The 26,771-nt window shown below is 46.4% G+C and overlaps 1 protein-coding gene across 2 annotated transcripts; it reads left to right on the top strand.

Moving 5' to 3' along the window:
- Nucleotides 1-4,696: 4,696 nt before the first annotated feature.
- On the top strand, nt 4,697-26,199 carry CLTB (clathrin light chain B). 2 transcript variants are annotated; one of them, XM_079144270.1, is made up of 6 exons: nt 4,697-5,100; nt 11,117-11,163; nt 20,226-20,343; nt 20,565-20,676; nt 22,439-22,492; nt 25,738-26,199. In XM_079144270.1, the coding sequence occupies exons 1-6, from the start codon at nt 4,914-4,916 to the stop codon at nt 25,907-25,909; spliced, it is 690 nt and encodes a 229-aa protein (XP_079000396.1). In that variant the 5' UTR covers nt 4,697-4,913; the 3' UTR covers nt 25,910-26,199. The 2 variants fall into 2 exon arrangements, with proteins under 2 accessions (XP_079000396.1, XP_079000397.1); XM_079144271.1 differs by lacking the exon at nt 22,439-22,492 and having other exon boundaries at nt 4,720-5,100.
- The last annotated feature ends 572 nt before the right edge of the window (nt 26,200-26,771 follow it).

Raw genomic sequence — 26,771 nt, 5'->3', positions numbered from 1 at the left:
GATGTGGCCTAATGATAAAGTGCCTCTAAGTTCCATCCCCAGAGGGTCCCCCTGTGGAAAGCCATCCTTATTTAGTAGAATCATACTAAGTTGAGCCATGGGGTGTATAATATAATATAAAGCTGCTCCCCCGCCCTTCACGCTGCAGTCATTTCCCCGCCTCCCAACTTACAACCAGAGCTGATCAGTCTGTGAACATCCTAGCTAGCTATTGGTTCATCAGTCAGCTTGCAAGTATCCTTCTCCATTATTGGTCCCCTGTTAGCCTGCAGAATTCAACTGCTTAAGAAGAGCTTCCCCAACATTTCTCTCTCTCTCCTCCTCGCTTTCATGCTCTCTCCCCCTGGCTTTTCACTCTCTCTTGCTTTCTCTCTCTCTCTCTCTCTCTCTCTCTCTCTCTCTCTCTCTCTCTCTCTCCCTCTCTCTCTCTTCCTCTCATTTTCTCTCTTACCCTGCAGGGAGACACTCTGCCTGTTTGCTTAATAAACTCTCTTGCGTGAGTTCCCACGTCCGGAGTGGTTTCTGGGTTCTTAAAGGATGCAGAGGCCTGGCTTCTAGGAACTGCCGGGAAGTATGTGGCCCTGAGTGGGAGTGGTTCCCTGTCTCCTTCTGGAATTTTCCCCTAAGAGAATGGCTTCCCTAGCTCCACCCTATCCTGGCCATCACAGAAGAAGCTTCTCCGGTCCTTGCCCCCTTTACCTGTATGTTATAAATAAAGGAGAGTGGGGTCACTCCATGTTGTTGTAAGAGGCCAGAGCTGGTATGGCCAGTCCTGTCACACCCCCTCTCATGTGAAGAGAGTATTGGCTCTTGTGTTTTTATTGAGTAGATAAGTTTTATGGGTAGTAGAAAACCCACCAACATCCTCCTCCAACAGTTAATCCTTTTCTCCTCCACGTGGGACATGGCAGAGAGGACCCACCACACACTCCCACACCAAAAAAAGACCAAGTATTATCGAGGATATGGAGCCACAGAAACAAGCATTCTTTACTGGTGTGAGTGTAAAATGGCACAACCTTTTTGAAAAGCAGTTTGGCTATTCCTTAGAAGGTTAGGCATCTGGGGGCTGGGGATATTACTCGGTTGGTAGAGTACTTGCCTCACAAGGGCAAGGCCCTAGGTTCAATCCCCAGCACCGCAAAAAAAAAAAAAAAAAAAAAAAAAAAAAAAAAAGAAAGTTAGGCATATATTTTTCTATACAACCCAGAAGTTCCACTCTTAGATATTTACCCAAGGGAAATGAAAATAAGTTCATTCAAAGATTGTACACAAACTTTCATAGCAACTTTATGCATGATAGAGAAAGTTTGGCAACAATCCAAATGTCTGTAACAGGTGAAAAGATACACAATTTACTTTATAATCATGCTATGGGAGTCTGTACAGCAATAAACATTGAAGCATGCAATAACATGCATGAACTAACAAAAAGCAATCTGGTAACAGAAGGCAGATCACTGGTTTCCTGTGAATGGGTGGAAGTAAGGAGAGTTAACTGAGAAGGGGCACAAGGAAATTTTGGGGTGACAGATATTTCTTTTTTTGGTACTGGGGATTGAACCCAGGGCTCTTAACCACTGAGCCACATCCCCAACGCTTTTTATTATTTTTTATTTTGAGAAAGGACCTTGCTAAGTTGCTGAGGCAGATTTCAAGCTCTCAATCCTCCTGCCTCAGTCTCTCAAGTTGCTGGGATTATAGATTCGTATCTTTATTGTATTGGTAGATACACAGATACACACTTTCATCACAACTCATGGGATTGTACACTCAGTGCACTCTATTGATTATAAATTTTGTATTCATAAGGTTGTTTTTTTCAAAATGACTTGGGATACATGAACAAATGCAATGTGGAAACATTGTTTAGATCCATATATATTCACGAAAAATTTGAATACTGATTGGATATTTGCTAATATTGTTGAAAAGTTTTTTTTAATCTCTGATCATTAGTGATTAACAGGAAAGAAGTCTTTCTCTTTTAGAGAGATATTTGTGGATGAAGTGATATAACATGGGATTTATTTTCAAAGAATTTAAAGTATGGGGCAGTGGTGGAGGTTTAGATGAAATAAACCTCCAAATATGGATAATTATTGAAGTTGGTGATAGTTATATTGGGGTTTATTTTACTATTATTATAATAATGATATATTGTTACAATTATTTATAATTATCTCTGCTTTTGTAAATGTCAGAAATTGTCCATAATTTAAAAAATTAAAGAACTTGAGTCATTGAATCAAATTCAACATGTAATTTTGTTCAGATATTAAGCTGAACAAACTCACAATAAAAAAATTTGCAGAACCCAGCATAATGGCACATGTCTATAATCCAGGCAGTTCAGGAGGCCCAGGCATGAGTATCACAAGTTTGAGGCTAGTCTGGGCGATTTAACAAAATCCTATCTAAAAATAAAGAGTTGGAGGTATAGCTCAGTAGTAAAGTGTCCTGGATTCAATCCCCAGTCCTAAAAATAAAAATCTTGAATAATGTTTAGACACAAAGGTATTTCAAGGGGTGTCAATAAACTGGAAATTTCTATCATACATATACAGCTACATTGTTCAAAATATAACTTTAATAATAATGTTCAATATCAACATGTAAGAGTAATGTATAGGAGTGAACATTGGCTGCAGAATAATTTGACAAGTAATTTGTACAATTAAGGACAGAAATTCTGCTGATGGGTACATTAGGAAGGAAGAGGAGAAAGGAGGAAGTAGTTAGGAAGAATGTCTCTACTGGATATATATGCGTTGCCTACGTTATTGACTTAAGCCTGAGAGAATCAAGCAAGGATATCCCATGGAGGGCTCAGTGGGCAGTAGGATAGTCTTAGTCCCCTGTCTCTACCACACCTAGCTGATTAAACTAGTTAACCCTTATTTTTATTTTTCTTTTTGGTACTGGGGACTGACCCCAGGGGCACTTAAACACTGAGCCACATCCCCAGCCTTTTTTGTATTTTATTTAGAGACAGGGTCTGGCTAAGTTGCTTAGAGCCTCACTAAATTGCTAATGCTGGCTTTGAACTCATGATCCTCCTGCCTCAGCCTCCCAAACCGCTGGGATTACAGGCATGGACCACCATGCCCAGTTCTAGTTAACTTTTTAGGTTTTTTTCGTCACCCAAGTCTGTAGTGTGGGAACAAGGAAGAGGTGGAAGATGATGAGTTTGAATCAAGTTGTGCAGGGCCTCTAGTTTCTCTTTTTCAACATGTCTGTGTTCTCATTATAGATGATCTCCAACCCTACAATGTTTCAACTTATGATTTTTCAACCTTACCATGATGCATAAGCCATTTGTATTCAGTAGAAACTTTACTTCCAATATTCATACGACTATTCTGTTTTTCACTTTCACTACAGTATTTAATAAATTAGATGATTTTGCCCAACTGTAGGCTAATGTAAGCATTCTGAATGCATTTATAACGGGTTGGACCAAGATATGATATTTGATGGGTTAAGGGAATTGACTGCATTTTCCACTTACAATGTTTTCAACTTATGGTGGGTTCATTGGGATGCAACCTCATTATGAGTCAAGTAGTACCTGTATGAGATTGAAATCTATAGTCAAGTAATAGTTAACAAGAGCTTTGTGCTGACTGAACCTTACTTCCACTCCCCACTGCCTGAAGGAACCACTACCCACCACCTGGAGCATATCTTTCTGTTCTTTCAGCCCATAATTCATAGTTGATCTTCAAGTCTCAAATCAGAAGAAAACAGTCCAAATCCCTTGGTGGTTCTCTGGGTCTCCCAGTACCTTGCGTTTAGTCATTTGCCATCTGTTGGTCTCATTAGATTGTAATCTCCACATGACCAAAGCTGAGTTACTAAATGTTGTTGTCCTGGTTCTTGGTCATTTCTGGCAGGGAGGAGATTGGGTGTTAACTGTGGGTGGCTGGAGGTAGGTGTCGTCCAGTCGCCTAGATAAACTGCAGACCTTTCTCAGGTCGGTTCATATCTAAAGGCAATGAAGGGGCCCAGGCAGGTCACACGAACAGGTGGCAGGAGCTAAAGACTCCCCAAATGGGAAATGCCCAAGCAATGCACTAAAGCAACATGGCCAAGAGGGCGACGTCCTGCACTTGCCAGGCTCATTTCCCTCCTCTACAGAGAAGTGTCATTTAATAGGGTTCATAATATTGGGACAGTTTTGGTTGAAGACACTTGCGGGCACCGCTGGCACACGCCTATAATCCCACTCTAAAGCGCTTGCAGCAAGCAGGAGGATTATAAACTCAAAGTCAGCCTGGGTAGTTTAGCGAGACACTCTGTAAATAAAGTAAAAAGGGCCGAGTATGTAGCTCAGTGCTTTCCTAACATGCACCAGACCCCAGCGCTGCGAAAACAAACTTTTGTGGAATTAATTATTAGCAACATCAGTCCAGCTCCACCTTCTCGGAGTTCCGGAGGCCGGGACTGTCCTGTCGTGGCAGTGTGCACTGTATGACCGCTGTCCAGTTCTCTTCGCCGGCAGACCGGTAGGATCCGTGTTTGATTCCGGTGTTCTGGAAATGAGCGGAGGGAGCCCAGCAGCGCTGTCTCGGTGGTCGCGCCCCTCAGGCCGCGCGCGGTCCTGCTGCCGCCCTCCTGTGGCAGCTGCGAGGCGATCTCCCCGCCGTCCTGCGGGCACCCTCCCTCGGCCGGTGACATCACCGCATTCCCGTTCCCAGCTCCTCCCGCCGCCGCGGCGCCTGCAGCGGCAGTGACAGGCGAGCCCCGCCCGGTGGCGGAGAGGAAGTGCGGGGCCGCGGCGCCCAGCCCGTCTCCGCGCAGGCCGGCTCCCCGGGCTGCTGGGTGACAGTGTCGCGGCCGCCGGGCACAGCGCGGGGCTAGAGCCGGGCAGCCAAGAGCCAGGCAGAGGCTTCAGCAGAGACGCGGGGAAAATGGCTGATGACTTTGGCTTCTTCTCGTCGTCGGAGAGCGGGGCCCCTGAGGCGACTGAGGAGGACCCAGCAGCTGCCTTCCTGGCCCAACAGGAGAGCGAGATCGCAGGCATAGAGAATGACGAGGGCTTCGGGGCACCTGCCGGCAGCCAGCTGACCTCGGCGCAGCCGGGACCTGCGAGTGGGGGTGAGTCGGTGCAGCGGCCTGGGAGTTGGGGGCCTTGAACCTGTTACCTGGGGACGGTGGCCCAGGCCCTTCACAGACCTGGCCAAGGAGTCTTGCGGGAGAGTGACGAGGATCTGGTATAGGCCAGAGGAGCAGGCCGAGGGCTGTGTGCGTCCGTGAGCAGAAGGCCTGGGGAAGTAGGGAGCAATCTTGGAGATTCACCTGGGGAAGTAGGGAGCAATCTTGGAGATTCACCTCTAGTATCTCTGAGCTGGGGGATGAGCTGAGGCCTCTCCTGGGACTGTGGATCTGCTGACTCTGAGGACAGGAATTCGGTCATGACATTTTATTCCAAGGCCAACTTCACCACTGCCTGGCTCTGGAATTCATTACCCGCCCAGTTCTAAGAGTCCCTCTTGACCCTTCTAATAGTCTGAGTGATCCAGGCTTCCAGCTAAGTGGTGCAGGTGTGGGAAGAACACAGACCTGCTGGCCCCTCAGCCTTAGCTTTCACACATCTGGGAAAATGGGGATTAATGGTAGTCCTTAGGGACCACCTGTCTTCCCTTAGCCACTGGGCTAGGCATGTTAATTATATTTAATAATTTCATACACATTAGTGAACCCATTTCAGAGCCAACAAAACTGAGGCTCAAAAGGTACACTATTAATGGGGCACAGTGGCACATGACTGTAATCCCAGCAATTTGGGAGGCTGAGACAAGAGAATCATTAAGTTCAAGGCAAACCTAGGCAATTTAGCAAGATCATACCTCAAAAAAAAAAATTAAAAGCGTGGAGAAACACCTCGGTGATAGAGCACCCTTGGGTTCATTCCCCAGTAACAAGAGAGAGAGAGAGAGAGAGAGAGAGAGAGAGGAAAGAAGAGAGGAAGAAAGGTATGCTATTGAAATAACTAGTAAGGGTAACTCAAGGATTAAACTCATTTCTGTCAGATCCTAAACCCCTCCCATTGACCAAGCCGTCTTCCATGTGCCTGGCTCTGAGTTAGAAACTGGGATTGGGGCAGGGGCACAAAGGGGCATCATTCAGAAGTGTTCCTGCCCTTCAGAGGTTTCTGTCCACTTAATGATTTTCTAAAAATGGTCCAGTGCTATTATAGTTGACTTCAGAACTCAGGATTCACAGTCTGGTCCCTGCAATATCATATTTATCACTGATGTTCCTACTCTAATTCTGGTCCCCCAAAACAATTTCTTAAAATATTTAGTAAAAAAGTAGATATCACCTTCATGAGTACATCCCATACAGAACTTATTTCTTATTATTGTCATTTTGGAGAGGCCAACAGACATATTGGAAAAAGAGTGTATACGTGTGTGTGTGTGTGTGTGTGTGTGTGTGTGTATGAGTGTGTGTGTGTGTATATATATATGAGACATATATATACAGACATATGTGTCTGTGTGTGTATATATATCTATGTACACGCACATATATTTATTTATTTACAAGGCTTTTCAACAGTCATGTTTGTTTTCATTTAACATGTGTTGAGGGACTGGGGTTATAGATCAGTGGTAGAGCATTTGCCTAGCATGTGTGAGGCACTGGATTTGATCCTCAGCACCACGAAAAATAAATAAAGTAAAGGCATTGTGTTCATAAAGAACTAAAAAAGATTTTTAAAAAAACATGTGTTGAATACCGATGTGCCAGGCCCCACTGGGGATACAGAAACCAGTAAGACAGTTTCTGTGGCTGAGTAGTTGAAGCAACTCTTTATTCCCTTGATATGAGAAATATAACAAGCTTTTTGTAACATATGAAAAACTGGAAGCAGCCAGACAGGGTGTCACAGGACTGTAATCCCATCTACTAGGGAGGTTGAGGTAGGAGGATCACAAGTTTGAGGTCAGCCTGAGCAACTTAGCAAGACTCTTTCTCAAAATAAAATATAAATAAGGTTAAGAATATAAAATACTCAGTGGAAGAGTGCTTGCCCTACATGTACAAGGTCCTGGGTTCAATCCCCAACACTGGGTGGGGGAAAAGAAAGAAGAAAGGAAAGAAAGAAAGAAAAAGGAAGGAAGGAAGGAAGGAAGGAAGGAAGGAAGGAAGGAAGGAAGGAAGGAAGGGAGGGAGGGAGGGAGGGAGGGAGGGAGGGAGGGAAACTGGAGGCTCAGAGAGTCTAAGTATCTTGCCCAGAGTCACACAGCATGAGTGATAGATCTGGGATTTAATTCCAGACCTCCCAACTTTGGGTTTCATGTTCTTTTTTTGTTTCATGTTCTTTCAAATGCTGTGGGAAGCCATTGGATATTGGGGGAGGAGGACAGGTGTCTTTTGCTACCTGAAACAGTCAGCAATAGAGGTCTTCTGAAGCAGTGGCTCCCAGCCCCTCAGCATGGACCCTTCCATATCCCAGGGAATTCCTAAGAAATGTCTGCCCAAGTTCATGCAATGGTATTCATTTGTTCACGCTTCCTCCGTGAGACCACCCCATTCCCTAATCTAGCCTGATGGTTCCAAGAGGCCTCAAGTTGCCAGAACCCTAGTAAAGAAAAGTGCAAGTAGAATTCCAGCTGAGGGTCACCAGAAGGGAATGGGAGTTGTGTCTTGTCCCAGGACAGTGGGGCTCCTGGGTTTTAAAGCCTAGATGAAGGGTTCCCTCTCTGACAGGGTAGGGCATTGATTGGCCCCAGACCTGAGATGACAGGGAGAGAAACATCGACATGCTCTCTTCTTCTAGGCAGCTGCCAGGAACACAGCCCTCTAAGTGACTCTGAAATTCAAACCTGCTGAGGCTACAAATGCTCAGCTGCCCACCTAAGTGGCAATCTGGTCACTCAGTGGGTGACCAGACATAAATAGAACTGATCTGACCCTTCTAGACTAGGCAGCACTGGACAGGTAGTCTTCTCCTGATCAGTGATGAGAGCAATGAACTTGGAGGGGCTGAGAGGAAGGGCCTTGGCCTGTTGGGAACTGGGTGGAAGCTGGCTCAAGTAGCAGCCACCAGTCAACACCTCTGAGTCACCCTCTCTTAAATGATGGATCTTCTGATTAGCAGTCCCTATGCTGAGTACCCTGATGTTGTGCTCCCAGAGGCCCCTGAGGAATGAGGGAAAAGAGGTATTTGGTGTAGGTCTGAGCCTGAGTCACAAGATTCTCTTCCCTGGGCTGGCTCTGTGGCCAGCCTGAGTGGTGGACACTTTGTTTCCATTCATCAGCCTTGGGCAGGGCCCCAAAGGTTTATATTTTCACACCCAGTTTTCTGGGCAGTAGGCATGGCTGTGACTTGCCCATCAGTTCTGGGCAAGTCCATTTCTCCTTCTGGGCCTCAGTAAGCTCACAGGAATGTTCTGGACCCTCTTTAAACTTGTTCCAAAATGGGCCAGGCATCTGAGGGAAGTCACACACCCAGGGGTTTATTCATGGGACTTGGATTTGCTTTACTCCTGTTCTATTGGCTCTGATTGCAGACCCATGATAATAAATGTGCCATACTCATAGAGCATTGTGGGAACAGATACTGGTAATTCTCTGTGTGGGTGGGTGTGTGGATTCCCAAAGAGGCTGAAACTGCATCTCCAGAGGGACACTCACAGGACTGACAGCCTGGGGCAGAAAGATTTTTCCAGAGGCCAAGGTAGGTACTTGGCATCTGCCTGCATATGAGGGGTCTAAGACAGCTGGTCAGGGTGTAGGATGGTAGTGCAACTTCTCCAAAAGACGTTGAATACAGACCTGCATCATCAAGAATGGACCCTGGCAATATCAGGCCCTGGTAGAGGAGGTGCCCCAGGAAAAGACCCTTCAGAGAAGAGACTGCCTCCGAAACTTCATTGGTTTCATCCTGATTTGCAGGAGAAATTCTATCTGAATATGTGGCAGTGACAGCTGACTCGTAGGTCAAAATGAATCACTGCCTGATTCAGTAAAGTCAATTATAATTCATATTAACTGGGGCTTATTGCCATGAGATTAAGTATCTCAGTACTCAGGCTGAAAGCATGGTTGCTGCTGCTCACGGCCCTTTCTGGCTGGTAGTATTATTTGCCCATCTGTAGTTACCTCTGGTGGCCTCCTATGGTACTTTGCTAGGAAGTATTGCACTTTCTGACTATTTTCTTGATTCTTACAGTAGACCCCCCCCCAAAAGCAATTCAATTTTTATTTAGCCAATAATTGCTACTTACCTGTTCTATTCAGGAGCCCTTAGAAGCTGATAGGATACAGTCTGGAAAGGGAATACCTGGTTCCAGGGGGTTACAAGTAATTGCACAACAGAGCAGGGGATGCCGTGCAATATTCTGGCATACCATAGAGGTAAGACCTTTACCGCAGTGTCGAGGGAAGCAAAGGTAGTAGGTGAGGTCTTCCTGGAGGAGGTGACTTGTGAACTGGCTTTGGAGAAGGAATGGATCCAAACAGGATTCTTTAGGAAGTGAGTCAGGATAAAAGGGCAGAGCCAGATTGTAAAGCTCCTCATGAACTGTATTCCAGGGTTAAATGCATTTATTTGCCAATTATTTATTGAATTCCTTTCATGCACTGTTCCAGGTGTTGGGTCCCATTGAGGATAAAACAAAGTCCCTGTCCTCATGAAGGGTCCTTTCAAGTGGGGGAGACAGATAATAAAAACATATATAAGCAAACTTATCAGGCTGTAGTAAGTGCTCTAAAGCAAATAACATGGGGGCAATTGGTGTCTGAGGGCTGAATGAGCTGTGATCAGGGAAGCCATGTGTTAAGACCGTGTTTGAGCAGAGACAGGAGTGATGGGGGAGCCCATGTGGAATATGTAGGAAAGATTTCCAGGCAAAGGGAACAGCACCTGCAAAGTCCCCAAAGCAGGAGCAGTCCCATTAGGCCCCTGTGGTCCAGGGGAAGTGGATTTCTTTTTGGTTCACTCTCATTGTCTTTTAATCAGAGGAGGGACATAAACAAGTCTATGTTTTTCAAAATATTCACCCTGGCATTAGTTTGAAAGAGGGATTGGAGAGGGTAAAGCTGGAGTCAGGGAGGCCAGTGAATGGGCAGAAGTCATGCATTCACTCTGTTTTTTAAAAAGAAGGGGGGGGGGAGAAAAAGAAGAGATGCTGGAGATGTAACTCAGTTGTAAAACACTTGCCTAGCATGCTCAAGTCCCTGGGTTCAATACCCAGCACTGAAAACAAACAAACGAAAAATTATTCATTTATCTATTCAACAACTAGTTATTGGCTCTGAAGGGGCAAATCCCATGTGTGGCTCTGGGGAAGACCATGGTAAGGAGAAAGAGAGAGTTATACTTTACCAGGTGTTCATCACTAGCAGGGCATACAGACCAAAGCAGATGTGCAGGAGAGAGATGGTGAGGTCCCAGGCTGAGGATGGACATCAGAGAATCAGCAGAGCACAACTTTGAGGGTCACTGTTCCACCAGAAGCTGCAGGAATGTGTGACTAATTGGATGTCAGGCAAAAGGATTGGGAGGAGTCACTGCAGAAGGCAAAATAAAATTCTTCTGGGAGAGGCATAGAGAGAAAAAATAGGCCAGGTGCTGCCCAGTGGGAACTGTGATTCCTGCTCTCCCAGGTAGAGCAGTTACTTAAGGTTCCACCAGGACAGGCAGAGACACACAGGTCTCTCTCTTCTTTGCCCCTGGTAGCCCTCGCCCAAGCCTGCAGCACCTCCCAGCACCTACTCAGTAGGCACAGGTTCCACACACCATTGGATCATTCCCACACGACTATTGGTCAGTTAACTTCTGGTGGGTAAGGAGGTATTGCTGTCTGGATGATCTTGGGCAAACATATAGCCTCTCTGAGACTGTGCTTGAGAATCTGTAAAATGCGTTGTTAACAACTTCATTGTAGGGCTGCAGTGAAAATCAGGTGTAACAGCTGTATTAGGCATTGTGAAAGGTGAAGGATTGAGCCATAGTTATTTGTGTATCCATATATTTACCTGTGTGGGGTCAATATACATGGGCATATACAGATATTGTCTTCCGGCCCTAAGGTGAAACCATTGTATGCTTGCTATAAGCTGAACAATGAGTGATACTGTCTTCTTGTTCTCTTTCTAGCTGGTTCTGAAGACATGGGGACCACTGTCAATGGAGATGTGTTTCAGGTAAGCAAGACTCTGTCTTAGCGGTGATAGCCTGAAGTCCAATGACTCGTGGCACCATCATTGGTAGGCTCAGGGCTCCTAGTTCTGTTCATTATGTCTGATGCATTGAGGTGGGAATGTAGAGAAAGGTTTTGAAATGTTTTCTGGTTTTGAAAGGGGAGGAGTGAAGAATAAGGACCTCTAGAGACAGGGACTGATGAGGATTAGCCTCCGGTTGACCATGATGACATTCAGCTTCAGGAGGGAGAGATAAAGCGGCCCACAGTTGCCTGTAACAAAGAAAGTACAGGACCCTGCCTGAGCATGTACCACTGGTGGGAGGCCGAACTGAGTGACCATCATTCACACATGTGAACACTTGAGCTGGGAAGGTCCTTTGAAGCAGAGATTCCACTTCTTGGAATCTTTCCTAAGCAAATAATTGGAGAAAGACACCTAGATTCTTGTGTTTTGTTTATTTGTTGTTTTTACATCCAGATCTTTGCAGGATTATTTATAATGGCAGGCAAACTGGAAACAATCTAAATGTTCATTATCAGGGGCCTGGATAGAGAGCTTGAAAGCCCATGCCATTGTTACAAAGGGCAATCAGAGTTCCTTGTGGGCATGCAGAGATACCCACGGTATATTACTGGAAAAAGCAGCTTGCAGAATATTATGCACAGTATGGTCCTGGTTTTTATTTTTAAATGTTCAGGCCAAATATCTGAAAGGATGTGTACCAACTGTTAACAATGGTTGGTCTTGAGGAGAGAATTGGAGTTTGGGGAGACGGGGACAGGAGGACCTAGGGGAATAAGAAAAGGGTGTTCGTTTTCACTGTATTAAAAAAATAAAATCGTTGTAGTGTTCCTATACCACAAAACGGGGGGTGGAGAGCAAATCTGTGAAAAATATTTTTAGGGACTGGGGATGTAACTCAATGGTATAACATTTGCCTAGCATGTGTGAGGTCCTGGGTTCCATTCCCAGCCCTGCAAAAGAAACAACAAAACGAGATTGCTTCTCCCTACACCCACCCAAATCTGTCCCCTCATATACCCACAGATAGGTTTAGGAGTACTTAGACTGAACTATTCATGAGACTGAGGCAGGAGGATTACAAGCTTGAGGCCAGCCTGGGCAATTTAGCAAGAATCTGTCTCCAAAAAATGTCTGGGAGTGTATAATGCAATGTACAGCATTTCAGGACCACAAAAAGAGAGGGGTTGGGGGAGAGGGAGAGAGAATACTTACTGAGAGACCCCATAGCACAGTGGCATGCCTAGAACTTCATAGATGCACAGCCTTCACCCTGCAACCCCACCTCCTGCCTCACTGGGGCCATGTCTCCGTTGAATGTGCCTTAATTCCCACGCAGATTGGGTCAAAGACCCTTAATCCAGGGGCTGTGGCAGAGACTCCTGAGCCCCGCCCCATAGAGAAGCTGGCCTGTGGAATCCTCTGGGAAAACAAACAATACTTTCTTATGTAAGTGGGATGGGCTGGTACCTTACTCAGGGAAACTAGCCAAGTTCTGTTTCTGGAAAATTACTCAACTCTCAGCAAGCTAAAAAAGTCAATCTCTAGGTCTTAGCAGTTTCATATCCAATTGAGGCTGACAGAGCCAAACAATGACCGTTTCTTCCTGCAGTCTGCTAGATCTTTGAGATTTAGATCATCAGGCTCTATAAACACTCCAAAGGACTTTTAAGTAGTCCTGTACCTGGAGATAAGATTAAAAGTACCTAGAATACTGTGAACAGGGTAATTTTATTTTTCAATCAATTAGGAACTTGAGACACAGAGAGGTGAAGTGTCTTATGCAAAATCACACAGGAAATCAGTCAGTTTTGAAGTTTTCCTCATTTGGTTGATTTAGCTCCCCTGCTTTCTTCCTCCCCAGTCCTACTTTGCATTTGGTGGATCTGACGAACCTTAGGGCTCCTTCCCAATCCTTTGGTAGTTATTCTCACTGCTAGTAATAATGACCCCAGGCATGTTTATCTGTAAATCATTTCACCATCAGTGCCATCCTAGAATCCTTTCAGGCAGGGGAGGGTCCCAGGTGAGATGAATCACTCAGAAACTTAGAGACACAACTCCAACTTGCTCCAACTCATCTACTTTTTTTTTTTTGGGGGGGGGGAGGGGGTGCATTTACTGGAGGTTGAACCCAGGAATGCTTTGCCACTGAACTATAGTTCCAGCTCTTTTTAAATTTTGAGACCAGGTCTTGCTAAGTTGCTGAAAGTCTCACAAAGTTGCTGAGGCTGGCCTTGAATTTGTAATCCTCCTGCCTCAGACTCTCAAATTACTGGGATTATAGGTGTGTACTGCCATGCCCTGCTCACATACATCTTCTGATCCCTGATCAATATGCTTTGTACTCTGCTACCTTTCTGTTCCTGGAACTGGCCAGTCACAGTGGCTAGGTTACAAGTGGTGAGCCCCAGAAAACTCTTTAGGATTGAACATAGCAGTGTCTGGTCTGCCCTTTCAGGGGAGATGCCTTGGCCTGTGTAACTCTAAAAAGCATTTAAGAGTCTTGGTGAGCTGGATGCAGTGGTGTATGCCTATGATCCTAGCTACTTGGTAGGCTGAAGCAGGAGGATCACAAGTTTAAGGCCAGCAGCAACTTAGCGAGTCAAAATAAAAAGAACTGGGGATGTAACTTAAGGGAAAAAAAAAAAAAAAAAAAAAAGTCCTGGCAGCCTCCTGAGTTGCTGGAATCACAAGTGTACACCACAGTACCCAACCTGGGAAGAGATTTTGTACTTTAATCTTTTGTGGCCTGGGGATAAGCCTGCCTACACCTATTCCAGTTCCTTTTGGCATCACTAGGAACAGGGACAAGGACAGAAAGCCCCTGCAGGACTCTCCCCCTTTCCACCATCCTGCAAAAATTCTCTCTCCTTTTCCCCACCACATACTACCATTATCCTCTTTTGAGATCCTCAAAGAAATCAGCAGCTCAACTTACCTTGGCATTTGCTGGTCAGGATTTTTTTTTTTTTTTTTTTTTTTAACCAGGAATTGAACCCAAGGACACATACCCACTGAGCTGCATCCCCAGCCCTTTTTATTTTGAGACAGGGTCTCACTAAGTAGCTGAGGCTGACTTTGAACTTTCAGTCCTCCTGCCTCAGCCTCCCAAACTGCTGGGATTAGAGGCTTGTGCCACCATGCCTGGCTTATTTTGTCAGTTCTGAAGATGGATATGCCTTATCCTCCAGTCCCTCCCTGAAGTCACAGCACAAACTTGACCAGCATGGTCCATTGAAGTGTTGGGCAGTGCCCAGAAGAGGAATCCCTCAGGAGAGGGGTACTAAGAAGCTGGGCTGAGACGATCTGGTCCTGACTGTTGCCTTCTGGTGCTAACCATTCCTGACCCCTTCCCTCTTTGGGACTTTGGAGGGGCTCAGACTCTTTCTGTAGTCACTACTGTCTGATGAGCTGCCAGACTTCTTGGCAATGACCCTGTCTCCCACCTGGAGTGCTCAAATGATTAAGGAAAATTCTAGTTGTGGTCCCAAAAGTCACTGGCAAGAGGAGAGGCAGGAAAACAAATCCAGAGCAGTTCAGAAAAGAACTGGGAAACTGTTTCTCAGGACTCTGTGCTCTTCCTGATCATGGTGCAATGAGGACCAGAATGTATGGAGCCCTTGTCACATTGCAACAATGAACCACAATAGCTATGTGATCCCTCATGGACACCTTTATGGGCAACAGGGTGTTTCCATGACAGTCATTTCATAGAATCCTCATTTTTGCACCTTGAGTGGGATGTTGTTATTCTCATTTAACAGGTTTAAAATCCAAATTGCCCAGGAAAGGGACTTTCTCAATAGTTATGACCCAGTGAATGGCAGAGAGGGACTTAAATCCCAGTCCCTCTGATGCTAAGTTTAATGCTTTCTTGCAGCCTCCACTTCACTTATAATCAGCAACTTGTCCAGTCACTTAATTAACTCACACTCTTTGAGTACAACACCCTGTGCTGCTGGGGTGGTAGATCCAGTGTGGGGTTTGTCTTCGAAGAATTCGTTTCTACAGTGGCATGCACCTATAGTCTCGGCTACTTGATTGCTTGAGTCCAGGACTTTGGGGATAATCTGGGCAACATAGAAAGACCCCATCTCAAAAGAGAGAAAGAAAGAGACAGACAGAGAGAGAGAGAGAGAGAGAGAGAGAGAGAGAGAGAGAATGAGAGAGAAGCAAGTGAATGAATAGTTTGAGTTCTTCCTATGGGTCAGGCACCATCCAAGAGCTTTGCAAGGATTAACTCATGTAATCCTCCCAACACCCTAGGATGCAGGTTCTTTCATTATTCCCATTTTACATGAGCTTAATGGCTTGCTCTAGTTACATAGATTAAATCCAAGCTCAAGCACCAGAGCTTGCACTTTAGTCAGGGAGCACAACAGGAAAGGGATGCTGGGAGTGAGTTTTGAGGCTCTCCAGGGGGATGCGGGTTGTACTGGCTGAGGAAACAGCTTGTGCAAAGACAGAGAGATGTGCGAGGAGAGCCCAGAGAAACTAAGGTGCAGAACTGGTGTTCCTGGCAGCAGAGGAGCAATACTTAACTCCCAGCCAGAGCATGTCGGTGGGCCTCACTGCTGGTGAGCACATGGTTGGAGGAGGTGGACCCAGCTTGGCAGGTTTCACACTGTGGATCACACTGAGTGGGCTCCGGATGTGTGCTGCAGTTGCTCCAGGGGCTGAGGAACTCCCATGCCCAGACTGCAGTCAGCAGAAATTTGGATGGATTCAGAAGGCCCGAACTTCATTGTATGGGTGTCCCAACTAGATGAACTTGAACTAGTTATATAACATTTCAGAGCCTGGTTTTTCATTTGTAAAATGGGGATTCAAGGCCCTGTTGCTCTCACAGGACTGTTGAGAAAGGTGCTCTGTAGCTCTGGAAGCTTCTTATAAATTCCTCACCCAGCTACTAAGTTAACTGAGGGGTGGCCTACTGTGAGCATGTGAAAGAGAGAGAGGTGAGGATGGGGTGTAGGGGCAGAGGAGGAAGGGGACACAGTCTCTAAGATGCACTCATCAGGGAGACAAAAAGGAAGCACAGAAATCATGCTACACAGAACTTTGTATGTTTTTATTGAATTTTGTTTTTGGCATTGGGAATTGAACCCAGGGGTGATCTACAACTGGGCTACATTTCCAGCCCTTTTTATTTTGAAACAGGGTCTTCCTAAGTTTTTGAGGCTGACATTGAACTTGAGATCCTTTGGTCTCCATCTCCTGGGATGCTGGGCTTATAAGTGTGGCCACCATACTAGGACCCTGTTAGCAAGGGAGTTCACAGCTAGTAATTCAATTTGAATCCCAACTCTGTCACTTCCTGACTGGGTGACCTTGGCACTTTGAAACTAGAGTTTCCCTACTATAAAACAAGGATAATAAAACCTTCCACATAAAATTGTAAAGATCAAAGATCATTTAATTGCAAGTGTTCTAGAATCTTAATTTTAAGTCAGACTTTCTGGAGATGGTGGGCATTGAAGGACACAATGAGAGGAGATGCCTGCCTAGAAGCCCTTCTCCTGCCCATCTCTCCCACCCCATCTCCTTCCACATCTGGTAACATCTGTGTAATTGGAGTTTCTCAAAGGCACCTGAACCATGTGGTCCTTATACATGCAGGCTTTTGGCCTGAAATGCTCTTCCCCATTCCTTCCTGCTGTCCTGTCCCCCCAGGTAGGAATGGTCATGCTGTCCTTTGTCCCTCTTCTTTACCTGGCCTGTGTTATACTACATTCCCCAGCCATGAAGGACTCCCCTCCCAAAGTCCAAAGAGATGGGTTATCTTGTTCATCCCTGTCCCCAAAGCTGACATCTATGAATTCATTAAGTATTCTTTCTGTTTGGTCATGCTGGGGATCAAATCCAGGGCCTTGCACGTACTAGGCCCTACCCACTGAACTATACCTCCAGACTCCAATAAATATTCTAGAAATCCTCCTATAGCCAGACCCTCCTGTTATGGATTCAATAGAGACAGATGGTCTCTGTCCTTATGGAGTTTATTTATTTGCAGGAGGTGGGGGAATGGAGACAGATAGTAAACAAGTCATTTCAGATAGCAATAAGGGTTATGAAGAAAATAAAATACAGTTGTCCCTTGGGATCTATGGGGGATTGATTCCAGGACCCCTGCAAATGCCAAAATCCAAGGATGCACAAGCGACTTCTATAAAAAGATAACACATTTGCATATAACCTATGTGTATCCTCCTGTGTCACTTTATCTCTAGATGACTTATAATAACTAATACAAGGTAAATGCTATGTAAACAGTTGGTACACTGGTTTTGTTTTGTTTTTGTTTTTTGGTGTGTGTGTGTGTGTATTCCTAGGAATTGAACCCCGGGCTTCATGCATGCCAGGGAAGCAGTCTACCACTGAACTACATCCTCAGTCCCTATGCTGTTTTGTTGAGAGAATAATGCCAAGAAAGAAAACTCTGCACATGTTGAGTATAGAGGCAACCATTGTAGGCCTAGCTGTGTAGTACAGGATCAGTGTTTACTTGAGTCCAAGGATGTGCAGATGCAGAGGGAGGGTGGATTGTATAGCAGTTGCTTAAAGATGTGGTTGTAGTGAGTGAGAGGTCACTAAAGCCAGGGTGCTCAGGCCTTTCTCAGAGCTAGGTCCTGAATTGGGAGTCAGGGGAAGCCCAGGAAGAGGCAAGTCCTACATTCTTGGAGAAGAATGTTCCAGACAGACCCTGTGGGGGCACAGCATTGTTTAAGGGGCAATGTGGGAAGTGTGTGCTGATCGAGGACAAAAAGCAGGGGAGCAGGGTAGACCAGATCACTTGGATTTTATTCTAATTGCAGTGGAAAGCCTTCAGCTGTTTTTAAGCTGGACATGATATAATCTGATTTAGGCTGTGCCTGGATCATTTTGGTGGGTGAAGAAAGGAGACCAGCTGTGGTCCAGGTCAGAGGTGGCAGGAGCTGGAGGGAGAGAAGATGGAAGGTGATGCTGTTACTGGAGTTTTAGGTCAGAGGCCTGATTTGGGGGATCAACCAATTAGGTCCACCACTTACTCGCAAAGTCAAACAGAAAAGTAATGGTGAAAAGCATGAAAAGAACGTTAATTGGTGTAGCTAATTTGAATTGAAGTGTAGTGCTGGGCAGGAAAGAGGAGTAAGGGTGGACCCCAACTGCCCACCCAAGGGCAGAGCCTAGTTGGAGGCACGCTGCCCTGGGTCCCACCCTTCCCTCACTCCCCAGATGATGGGAGATAGCCCAGCTGTTCCATCTGCCCACACCCCTTGAGCAAATCCAATTATCAAGCTCCTTCTCCCAACTCCACACTTGCAGATTCATGGGTCTTCACCCATTCAGACGCTACTTACTGAAGACCTACTATGTGCTGAGGACATTGGTGGGCACCACCAGACAGGGCACGCCAGACACTGACCCATGGGGAACAGCATAAGCAATCGTAACAGTTTGGACAAAAGCTTGGAGGAGGATAGGGAGTCACCAAATGATAAAACAACTGTTCTGGGGTTATAAACAAGGCCCTGTCCTGTCCACCAGGAGCTCCTGGTAGGAGCTGGAGCAGGCTGTGACCTGTGTGCAGAGAGGGGGGACTTCTTTGGGGACACTGGGAAATATCCCAGAGCAGGTGACTCCTGAGCAGGAAAACTCATGGGAGTAAGATTTCACTAGCTAGAGAAGGAGGGGAGATGATTTCAGGCTGAAAGTGTCAGGAGACAGGTATGGCAGCAAAGTTGGAGGCAGTGTGGAAGGCAGACAGGAATGTGGAGCTTGCAGTATGCCAGAGGGGTGGGGCAGAGGGGGCGTGCCCCTAATGTTTCTGTCCCTAGCCCTGGCAACTCTGCCCCTAGATCCAGTAGGAGGCTGGGAGAAGTGAACAAAGCCCTGACCTAAACTCCAGCTACTGCATCATTCCACCTTCCAGGCCAGTTTCCTCCCCTATAAAATGGGAATTAATAATAATAGTAATAATTCTAACTGCCATTCATTGAACACTCTTTGCCAGGCACTCTTCTAAATGTCCTTACAAATACTGGTGCATCAAATCACAACAGCAACTCTAAGAGGTTGTTTTTACCATTATTTCCATTTTCAGATGAGAAAACAGGCTGGGAAAAGTTCAGTAACCTGCCCCAGGTCATACACACATCTTATAAGTGATGGGATCCAAACCCGGACAGTCTGGCTGTCTCACCACTGCACAGGCTTAGCCGTGGCTGTCCTGTTCTGAAGACTGTGATTCACTCAACAAATATGTAAACTGGGAGCCTGTAATACCAGCATTCAGGAGGCTGGGGCAGGAGGATCCCAAGTTCAAAGAGAGACTCAGCAATTTAGCAAGGCCCTAAGCAACTAAGACTCTGTCACAAAAAAAAAAAAAAAAAAAAAAAAAAATTAAAAGGGCTCAGTGGTTAAGTGCCTCTAAATTCAATCCCTGGTTCCCTCTGCCCCCAAAATATAATCTATTGAGTGTCTGCTATGTACCAGTCACTGTGCTATGCTCTGGGTACACACAGCAGTGAGCAAGGCAGACCAGATCCTTGCTGTCACAAAAATGACATTCTGATGGACAAATAAACACATTAAAAAGTTTAGTTATTTCAGACTGAATACCTGTTATTAGTTACTATTACTCTAATAGAAAGCAACTTTAACAATAGTAACACAAGGGACTCACTGTGTGCCAAGTTCTTTACATTTTAAAATTCCAGTCTTCTATCAACCGTGGGGTGGGCATTATTATTTGGCCCATTTTATGATGGGGTATAAAAAAAAGTGGGGGTATAAATTAGTGCTGCTGGGCTTGGTACAAAGGCCAGGCACAGAGAGGTTGAGTAACTTAAGGTCACACAGGGGAAGTAATGTTGCTGGCAAAGGGAAGAGCAAGTGCGAAGGCAGGGAATGAATTGTCACAGGAGACAGTGTGCAGTTGTTTGAGGCTATTGAGGTGTCCTGATGTGAAGGGTGCCTTGGTACTAAGGCTCCCCAGAGGGGCAGCAGAAATAGTGTGCAGATATGGCTGGGTACATGACTGGTATATTTATGCCTAGGAGGCTAATGGCCCCGCTGATGGTTACGCTGCAATTGCCCAAGTTGATAGGCTGACTCAGGAGCCCGAGAGCATACGCAAATGGAGAGAGGAGCAGAAGAAACGGCTGCAAGAGCTGGGTAAAGGCAGGGCTGACTGGGAGCTGGGTTCTGGCAGCGTTGGCTGTTGGGACATGGTGGTGGCAGGGGTGGAGCGGGAAAGCCATGGGATTTGTGGAAGCCCACACTGCTTTAATGTGGGTTTTGGGTAAAGGTGGGCCCTGTCAGGGGCCAAGGGGAGGAGTAGCCAGGACAGTAGGGCCACTGGAAAGCTGTCACTCATTCTCTTGTTGGGTTCACAGATGCTGCCTCTAAGGTGACAGAACAGGAGTGGCGGGAGAAGGCAAAAAAGGACCTGGAGGAGTGGAACCAGCGCCAGAGTGAGCAAGTTGAGAAGAACAAGATCAACAACCGGTGAGAGGAGCCTTTGGAACATGAAGGAGCTCTTGGGATATAAAAGGAGCTGTGGGCATATGAAGGGAGACATGGGGACATGAGGGGGGCCAAAGAGATGGGAGAGCCATAGGGACATGAGAGGAGCTATGGAAACATGAGGGAGGCATGGGGATTGAGGTAAGCCATGGGGGCGGTTAGGGGAGCTGGATATGATATCAGAGACTGTCTTGAGATGGGTGATTTGGTGGCAAGAACATGGAGGAAGGGTGAAGCCTCCAGGGCTGCGTCCCTGTAGAGTTTAGAGATGGTCTACCACTGAGCCCTCTCCACCTTTCCACGACAGGACGCAGGGTCTGTGAGTCAACAGAAGATCTCCAAGGGTCCTAGAGCCAGACTGTCCAGGGGCCCAGCAGCCAACAGCTAGCCCTGGGCCCTCCATGGCCAGGGTTAGAGTCAGAGAAGGTACAGGCCTGGCTGAGAGTGAAGAGCCAACTGGTGTATAGGATTTTATTTTTATAACACCTTTACCCAGAATGACTAAAGGATAGAAGGAAATTACTGGCCTACGTAACTGAAAAGGTCAGGGGTAGGACTGCAGGCACAAAGTCAATAGGCATTCACCTTTACTGTTGCTCAGTTCTGCTTTCCTCTATGTTGGTGTCATTCTTGGGCACACAGCCCTGAAATATGGGGTAAAAATGGCCAGCTTCTGTCCTGTTCTCTTGGCAACCTCCATGAGAAGAACATCAGGTGGCCAGCCATTCCAGCTGAAGTCTTTGACCTGACTGTCATTGGTCTGTTCTGGATTATATATGTGTGCCAGGCCCAGTGACTGTAGCCAGGAGGGATGCACCTATTCCACCCACTATGGGTGAAAGTCCCATTCCTTGGACTCTGCATTAGGGTCAGTCCCATACAAACCACAGGGACTGCCATTGGAACAGCCTGATCCCACAAAGGACAGACAGGGCACCCTTCCTGAAAGAAGGGGCATGAATACCTGACAGGCAAAGATGGTAGTTGTCCATCAAAGAATATCTGTATGAAAATGGTCTCATACAGGATGCTGTCCATGACCACTGCCTTTGAGGCTGTTCCCTTCAAGGTACAAGACCTTCCAGGAAGGGAAAGACACATTCTAGGAATCTGCCACCTTGTGTTCAAGAAACTACTGTATGCCAGGGCCTAGATAAGGAAGATCCTTTGGTCTGTGTCCTCAAAGGGCTCAGAGGAGAGAACCACATGGGTGCAGCTGAACTTGAATACTGTGAGGCCCTCTGCACAAAAATCATAGAAACAAGGGAAGCAAGGAGCAGGCTGGGGAAGAATTCTTGCATCTGGAGATTGGGTTTTGGAGGATAACTAGGAGTTCATCAGGAATAAAAGGGCTTGGTATAGGGAGGGGCACTATACCTGGGAACCACCTGGCAGGAAAGAAAAGATGTGGTGTGTTGGGCCACATGGAGTCAGGGAATGGTGGAAAAGACAGCAAGTGGGCAAATGGGGGTCACATTGGGAGGGCTTTGGGCACAAATGTGGGCAGTGGGGAGCCTCTGAAGGTTTTGAACAGGAGAGTAATATGATCAGGGCTGAATTTTAGAAAAAACACTGTGACCAGGGTGGAAGATCCCCTCTGGAGCTGTGCATAACTGCTGAGCCTTCAAACTGTGCTTCCTAACACACCTCCCGCTGGAGGTACTAATGTGCTCTTTCTTTCTTTTAACCCTCTGCCTGCCTGCCTGGCCTTCTCCACCTAACCTCTTCTAACCTTTCTCTCAAGGATCGCTGACAAAGCATTCTACCAGCAGCCAGATGCTGATATCATCGGCTATGTGTACGTGTCTCCTTTGCTTCTCTGCCGGGAGGGATCTGGAGAGGCACCCAGGTGTGCGTGTGGCTGGCACAAGACTTCTGGAGTCTTCTACTTGTGGGGTATAAATCAATGTGGCTGGGCTTAGGGAGATGATCAGAGGAGGGCTAAACCCAGGGCATATGAAGAGGCTAACCCTCACTTCTATTTCTCCAGCAAACTGGAGGCTGCTTTGTTAAATCAGAGAGCCCTACAGGGTGAGAGCAGAGACAAGAATGTGCCATGTAGGAGGGGCAAAGGGCAAAGCAGCCCCCAGTTCCTTCTCTCTGAGATGCCTTTGGGGTGGGTAGGTGGGTGGGTTGAAGGGGTCTTTTATTGAACAAAACAAACACTGAGTACAAGGTACTGAAGGCATAAAGAATAAGAGATGCTTTTATGTGTACACTGATCCCTGCCCTCTACCCCCAATGCCCTGACATTGGTCATGAACCGTGTCCACACCACCACCAACCCCTATCACATGGTTCTGGGCTTGGTGTCTAGCTGGCACTACAACTAATGTAGACATGGCAAACAGGCTTCCTCTCATGCCAATCTCAGTTGATTGGTTGTGACAATTTCGAGGGTGGTGTTGGGGATTCTGAAACCAAAGACAAAAATGCAGTTATTACTGAGTGATGTCTGGCACATGCGAGTGTGCCAAGTACTTGCTGTTCCTGCTAGAACCACTCCTTGCTCTGGGTGTGATACTGCATTCTCCAATGCTCTCTGGGCTAAGTTGTCTTGCACAAAATGCAGGGTCCAGCAGGGCAGCAGCCCTCTTCTTCCTTCCATCCCCTCTCTTCTGTGCTTTTTGAAACTTACCCTATGCCACTCTCTGGTCAACAGAAAGAGGTGGACTGGGGTTGTGGCTCAGTGGTGGAGCATTTGCCTCACATGTATGAGGCACTGGGTTCAATCCTCAGCACCACAAAAATAAATAAAATAAAGGTATTGTGTCCATCTACAACTAAAAATATATTTTAAAAAAATAGAAAGAGGTCACACATAGTCTGTCCCTACAAGTTGCTCATGGACTGGAGTATGTTGTGGTATGAGCCATGTGTGAAAGGACAAATGGAGCTCTGGAAATCACCCTAAGCTGGGAGAGCCAGCGCAGGATTCAGATTTGTGACCTTCAGCTGCATATGAAAGTACAAGAAGGAACTCGCTGGGTGGGGAGCGGGGATGAGAAGGGCATTTTAGGTGAGAGAATTAGCTGGGGCAAAGGCCTAGAGAAAGTAACTACCTAGTGGCCTGCGGTGTCTGGAATGCTGCCAGGGCTGCTTTGTGGCAATGATTGGGGGCTGAAGCTGGGAGGTATCAGCTTGGGTATTGCAAAGTGCCTGTTTTGCTAATCTAAGAAGCTTGGACTTGATCCTGAAAACAGCAGGGAGCCATGAGAGGTTTTCAGCAAGGGAAGAGGATGTCCCATAGGCTCTGGTTCTATGGAATCCCATGGGGACTCAAGTGTTCCTGTTGAGCCCAAGGTAATGGCCCAGAGAGCATGTAAGAGGACCCTGAAGAGAGGCAGAGTCTAGAACAAGGCTTTTCAGACTTGCACATGCCTTTTGAATTACCAGGGGATCTTGAAAAAATCCAGATACTGATTCAGGAAGACTGAGATGAGGCTCAAGGTTCTATATTTCTAATAATCTCCATGGTGACACTGACGGCCCTGGAGCATGAACCACACTTTCAGTACAATGGACAGAAGGGAATCTCTCTTTTTCCATGTTTTAGTTGCAGATGAACATAATACCTTTATTTATTTTTATATGGTGCTGAGGGTCGAAACCAGTGCCTCACACATGCTAGGCAAGTGCTCTACTCCTGAGCTACGACCCCAGCCCCAGAAAGGAATCTCTTGATTCTGAAAGAGGGCAGCTCCTGGGACAGCTCTTCTCACCATCAGACTCTACACAGCACACACCAGCCATCTTATTGGATTGTCAGCCAGGAACCAGATCAGCAGGGTGGAAGCTAGGAGCCTAGAGATACAGAGGGCCTTTTAAGAAAGAAAAAAAAAAAAAAAAAAGGAATTCCCCAGATCCCTGTAGGCCAAAGAGGACACAGATCCAGTTCTCCCAACTGTGTGTTTTTTTTTTAAATGACACTCATGTTTAGATTTTGTCCCTCAGCTGTATTTTTAAAAAATATTTTAGTTGTACATGGACACAGTACCTTTATTTATTTCATTTTTATGTGGTGCTGAGGATCGAACCCAGTGCCTCACACGTGCCAGGCAAGCACTCCACCATTGAGCCACAACCCCAGCCCCCCTCAGCTGTATTTACTATTTGTTTCCCTATTGTCCCTTACTCAGTGACTTTTTTTTTTTTTTTTTTTTTTGTGGTGCTGGGGATCAAACACAGGACCTCACACACTTTCTCACCTAGGCAAGTATTTTATCACTGAGCTACACCTCTAGGTAGATCAGCAGTTTTTTAAACTACCAAGGTGAACTTCTCCTGAGTTGCTGGGATCACAGGCGGGTGCCACCACACCTGGCCCAAGGTGAACTTCTGAAGAAGGGACCACTTTAGTTTTCATCCTAACTTGATTCCAACCAAAAGTAAAGACTCCAATCCCCAGGCTGTGGCTCCACAGAGTTAATGATTCTTTTGGGCTAAAAAAGGCTCTGTATTTACACAATCCTTTTCTGGAGAACACTCATACAACAATGCTGAATCACATACTTCAGTGAGGTAGATGGCTAGTCAATGTTTTTTCTAGGTCAAAATTTTGGAAATATTGAGCATAGTTGAGGTACTGTGTTAGTCTCTCCAAGGGCCTTTAGGTGTCAGGATCACCAGGCTGGAACCTCCAGAGGGAGCAGTAATGCAGAGTGCCTAGACTGGGAAGATCTTTCTGAGGTGAGGCCTGCTCTAGGAACTAAATGAAAGGAAGCAACAAGTCATAAGCAGATGTGGAGGAAGAGTCTTTCAGGAAGAGGTGACAATTAAGTGCAAAGGTCCTAAAGCAGGACTAAACTTTTCTTTTTTTTTGGTGATAGGGATTGAACTCAGAGCCTGTGAATGCTAAGTACGTGCTATACCACTGAACTGTACCCTCAGCCTTAGGCTTCCTCTTACGACAAACCTGTTCCTGGGGGGCTGAGGTCACAGGGTATAAGGGCTAGGGAGAAGACCTGTGGATAAAGTGTCCCCAGGTAGGCAGGGCATCAGAAAGTGGACCACTAAGAAATATCTGCCCCATCTCCACCACAGGGCATCTGAGGAGGCGTTCGTGAAGGAATCCAAGGAGGAGACTCCAGGCACAGAGTGGGAGAAGGTGGCCCAGCTCTGTGACTTCAACCCCAAGAGCAGCAAGCAGTGCAAAGATGTGTCCCGGCTGCGTTCGGTGCTCATGTCCTTGAAGCAGACGCCGCTGTCCCGCTAGGTGCCTGCCATAAGCATGATCACAAAGCACGGGCTGCACCAGGGCAGAGAACAGCAGCTGCTTTGGCCAGGGTGGAAACTTCCACTGATAGCTGCTACACACAGCCTACTCCGTTCCTCTCTGTCTCCCAGGGTTGAGAAAGAGGACCCTGACCCCTTTGGTCCCTTGCTCTCTCCTGGCCCTATGGTCCAGCCCCTCATGCCTCCTCCACTCAATTGTGTTCACTCAATTGTGACTGTCCCTCCTGATGTATTTTTTTTCTTGGCTTAAAGGGTATGTTGTTAACTCTTTTTACACCTATTTATTATCATCCTCATTTCTCTGGAAGCCACAACTGGTGTCAGGGCTGTTTGTGCTTAGAACTTTCCCAACTTCATGGCCTTGGAAGAAGGTAAGGAATACCTGGAAAAGACAACTTAAGGAGGAAAGGTTTATTTTGGCTCCCAGTTTGAGAGGTTCAGTCTATACAGGGTCAGCAGGCTCCAAATGGGAAGGAGGGGTAAAGAAGGAGAGGAAGAGAGAGATACTACAAGAGAGAAGAGGGAAGGAAAGAGCTAGGGAGAAGATAAACCATTCCAGGGCATGCCCCCAGTGACCTACTTCCTTCAACTAGAAGTCACCTCCCAGTAGTCTATTTAGTTGTCAATGGATTAATCCACTGATGAGGTCAGAGCCTTCATGTTCTGATCATTACCTAAAAGCCCTTCCTCTGAACCTTGCTGCACTGGTGACCATGCTTTCAACACATAAGCTCTTTGGGGAACATTCCCAATCCAAACCATAACACCCTGGAAGCCCAAGAGCTCCCAGTCAGAATGCGTTTGTAACCTTGATCCTTTAGGATCCTTTAACAAGCCTGTGA

Source organism: Sciurus vulgaris (genome assembly GCF_902686455.1).
Source record: "Sciurus vulgaris genome assembly, chromosome: 6".
Classification (NCBI taxonomy): domain Eukaryota; kingdom Metazoa; phylum Chordata; class Mammalia; order Rodentia; family Sciuridae; genus Sciurus; species Sciurus vulgaris.
The sequence above is the reverse complement of the archived record's forward strand: the minus strand, read 5'-3'. Positions and strand labels throughout refer to the sequence as shown.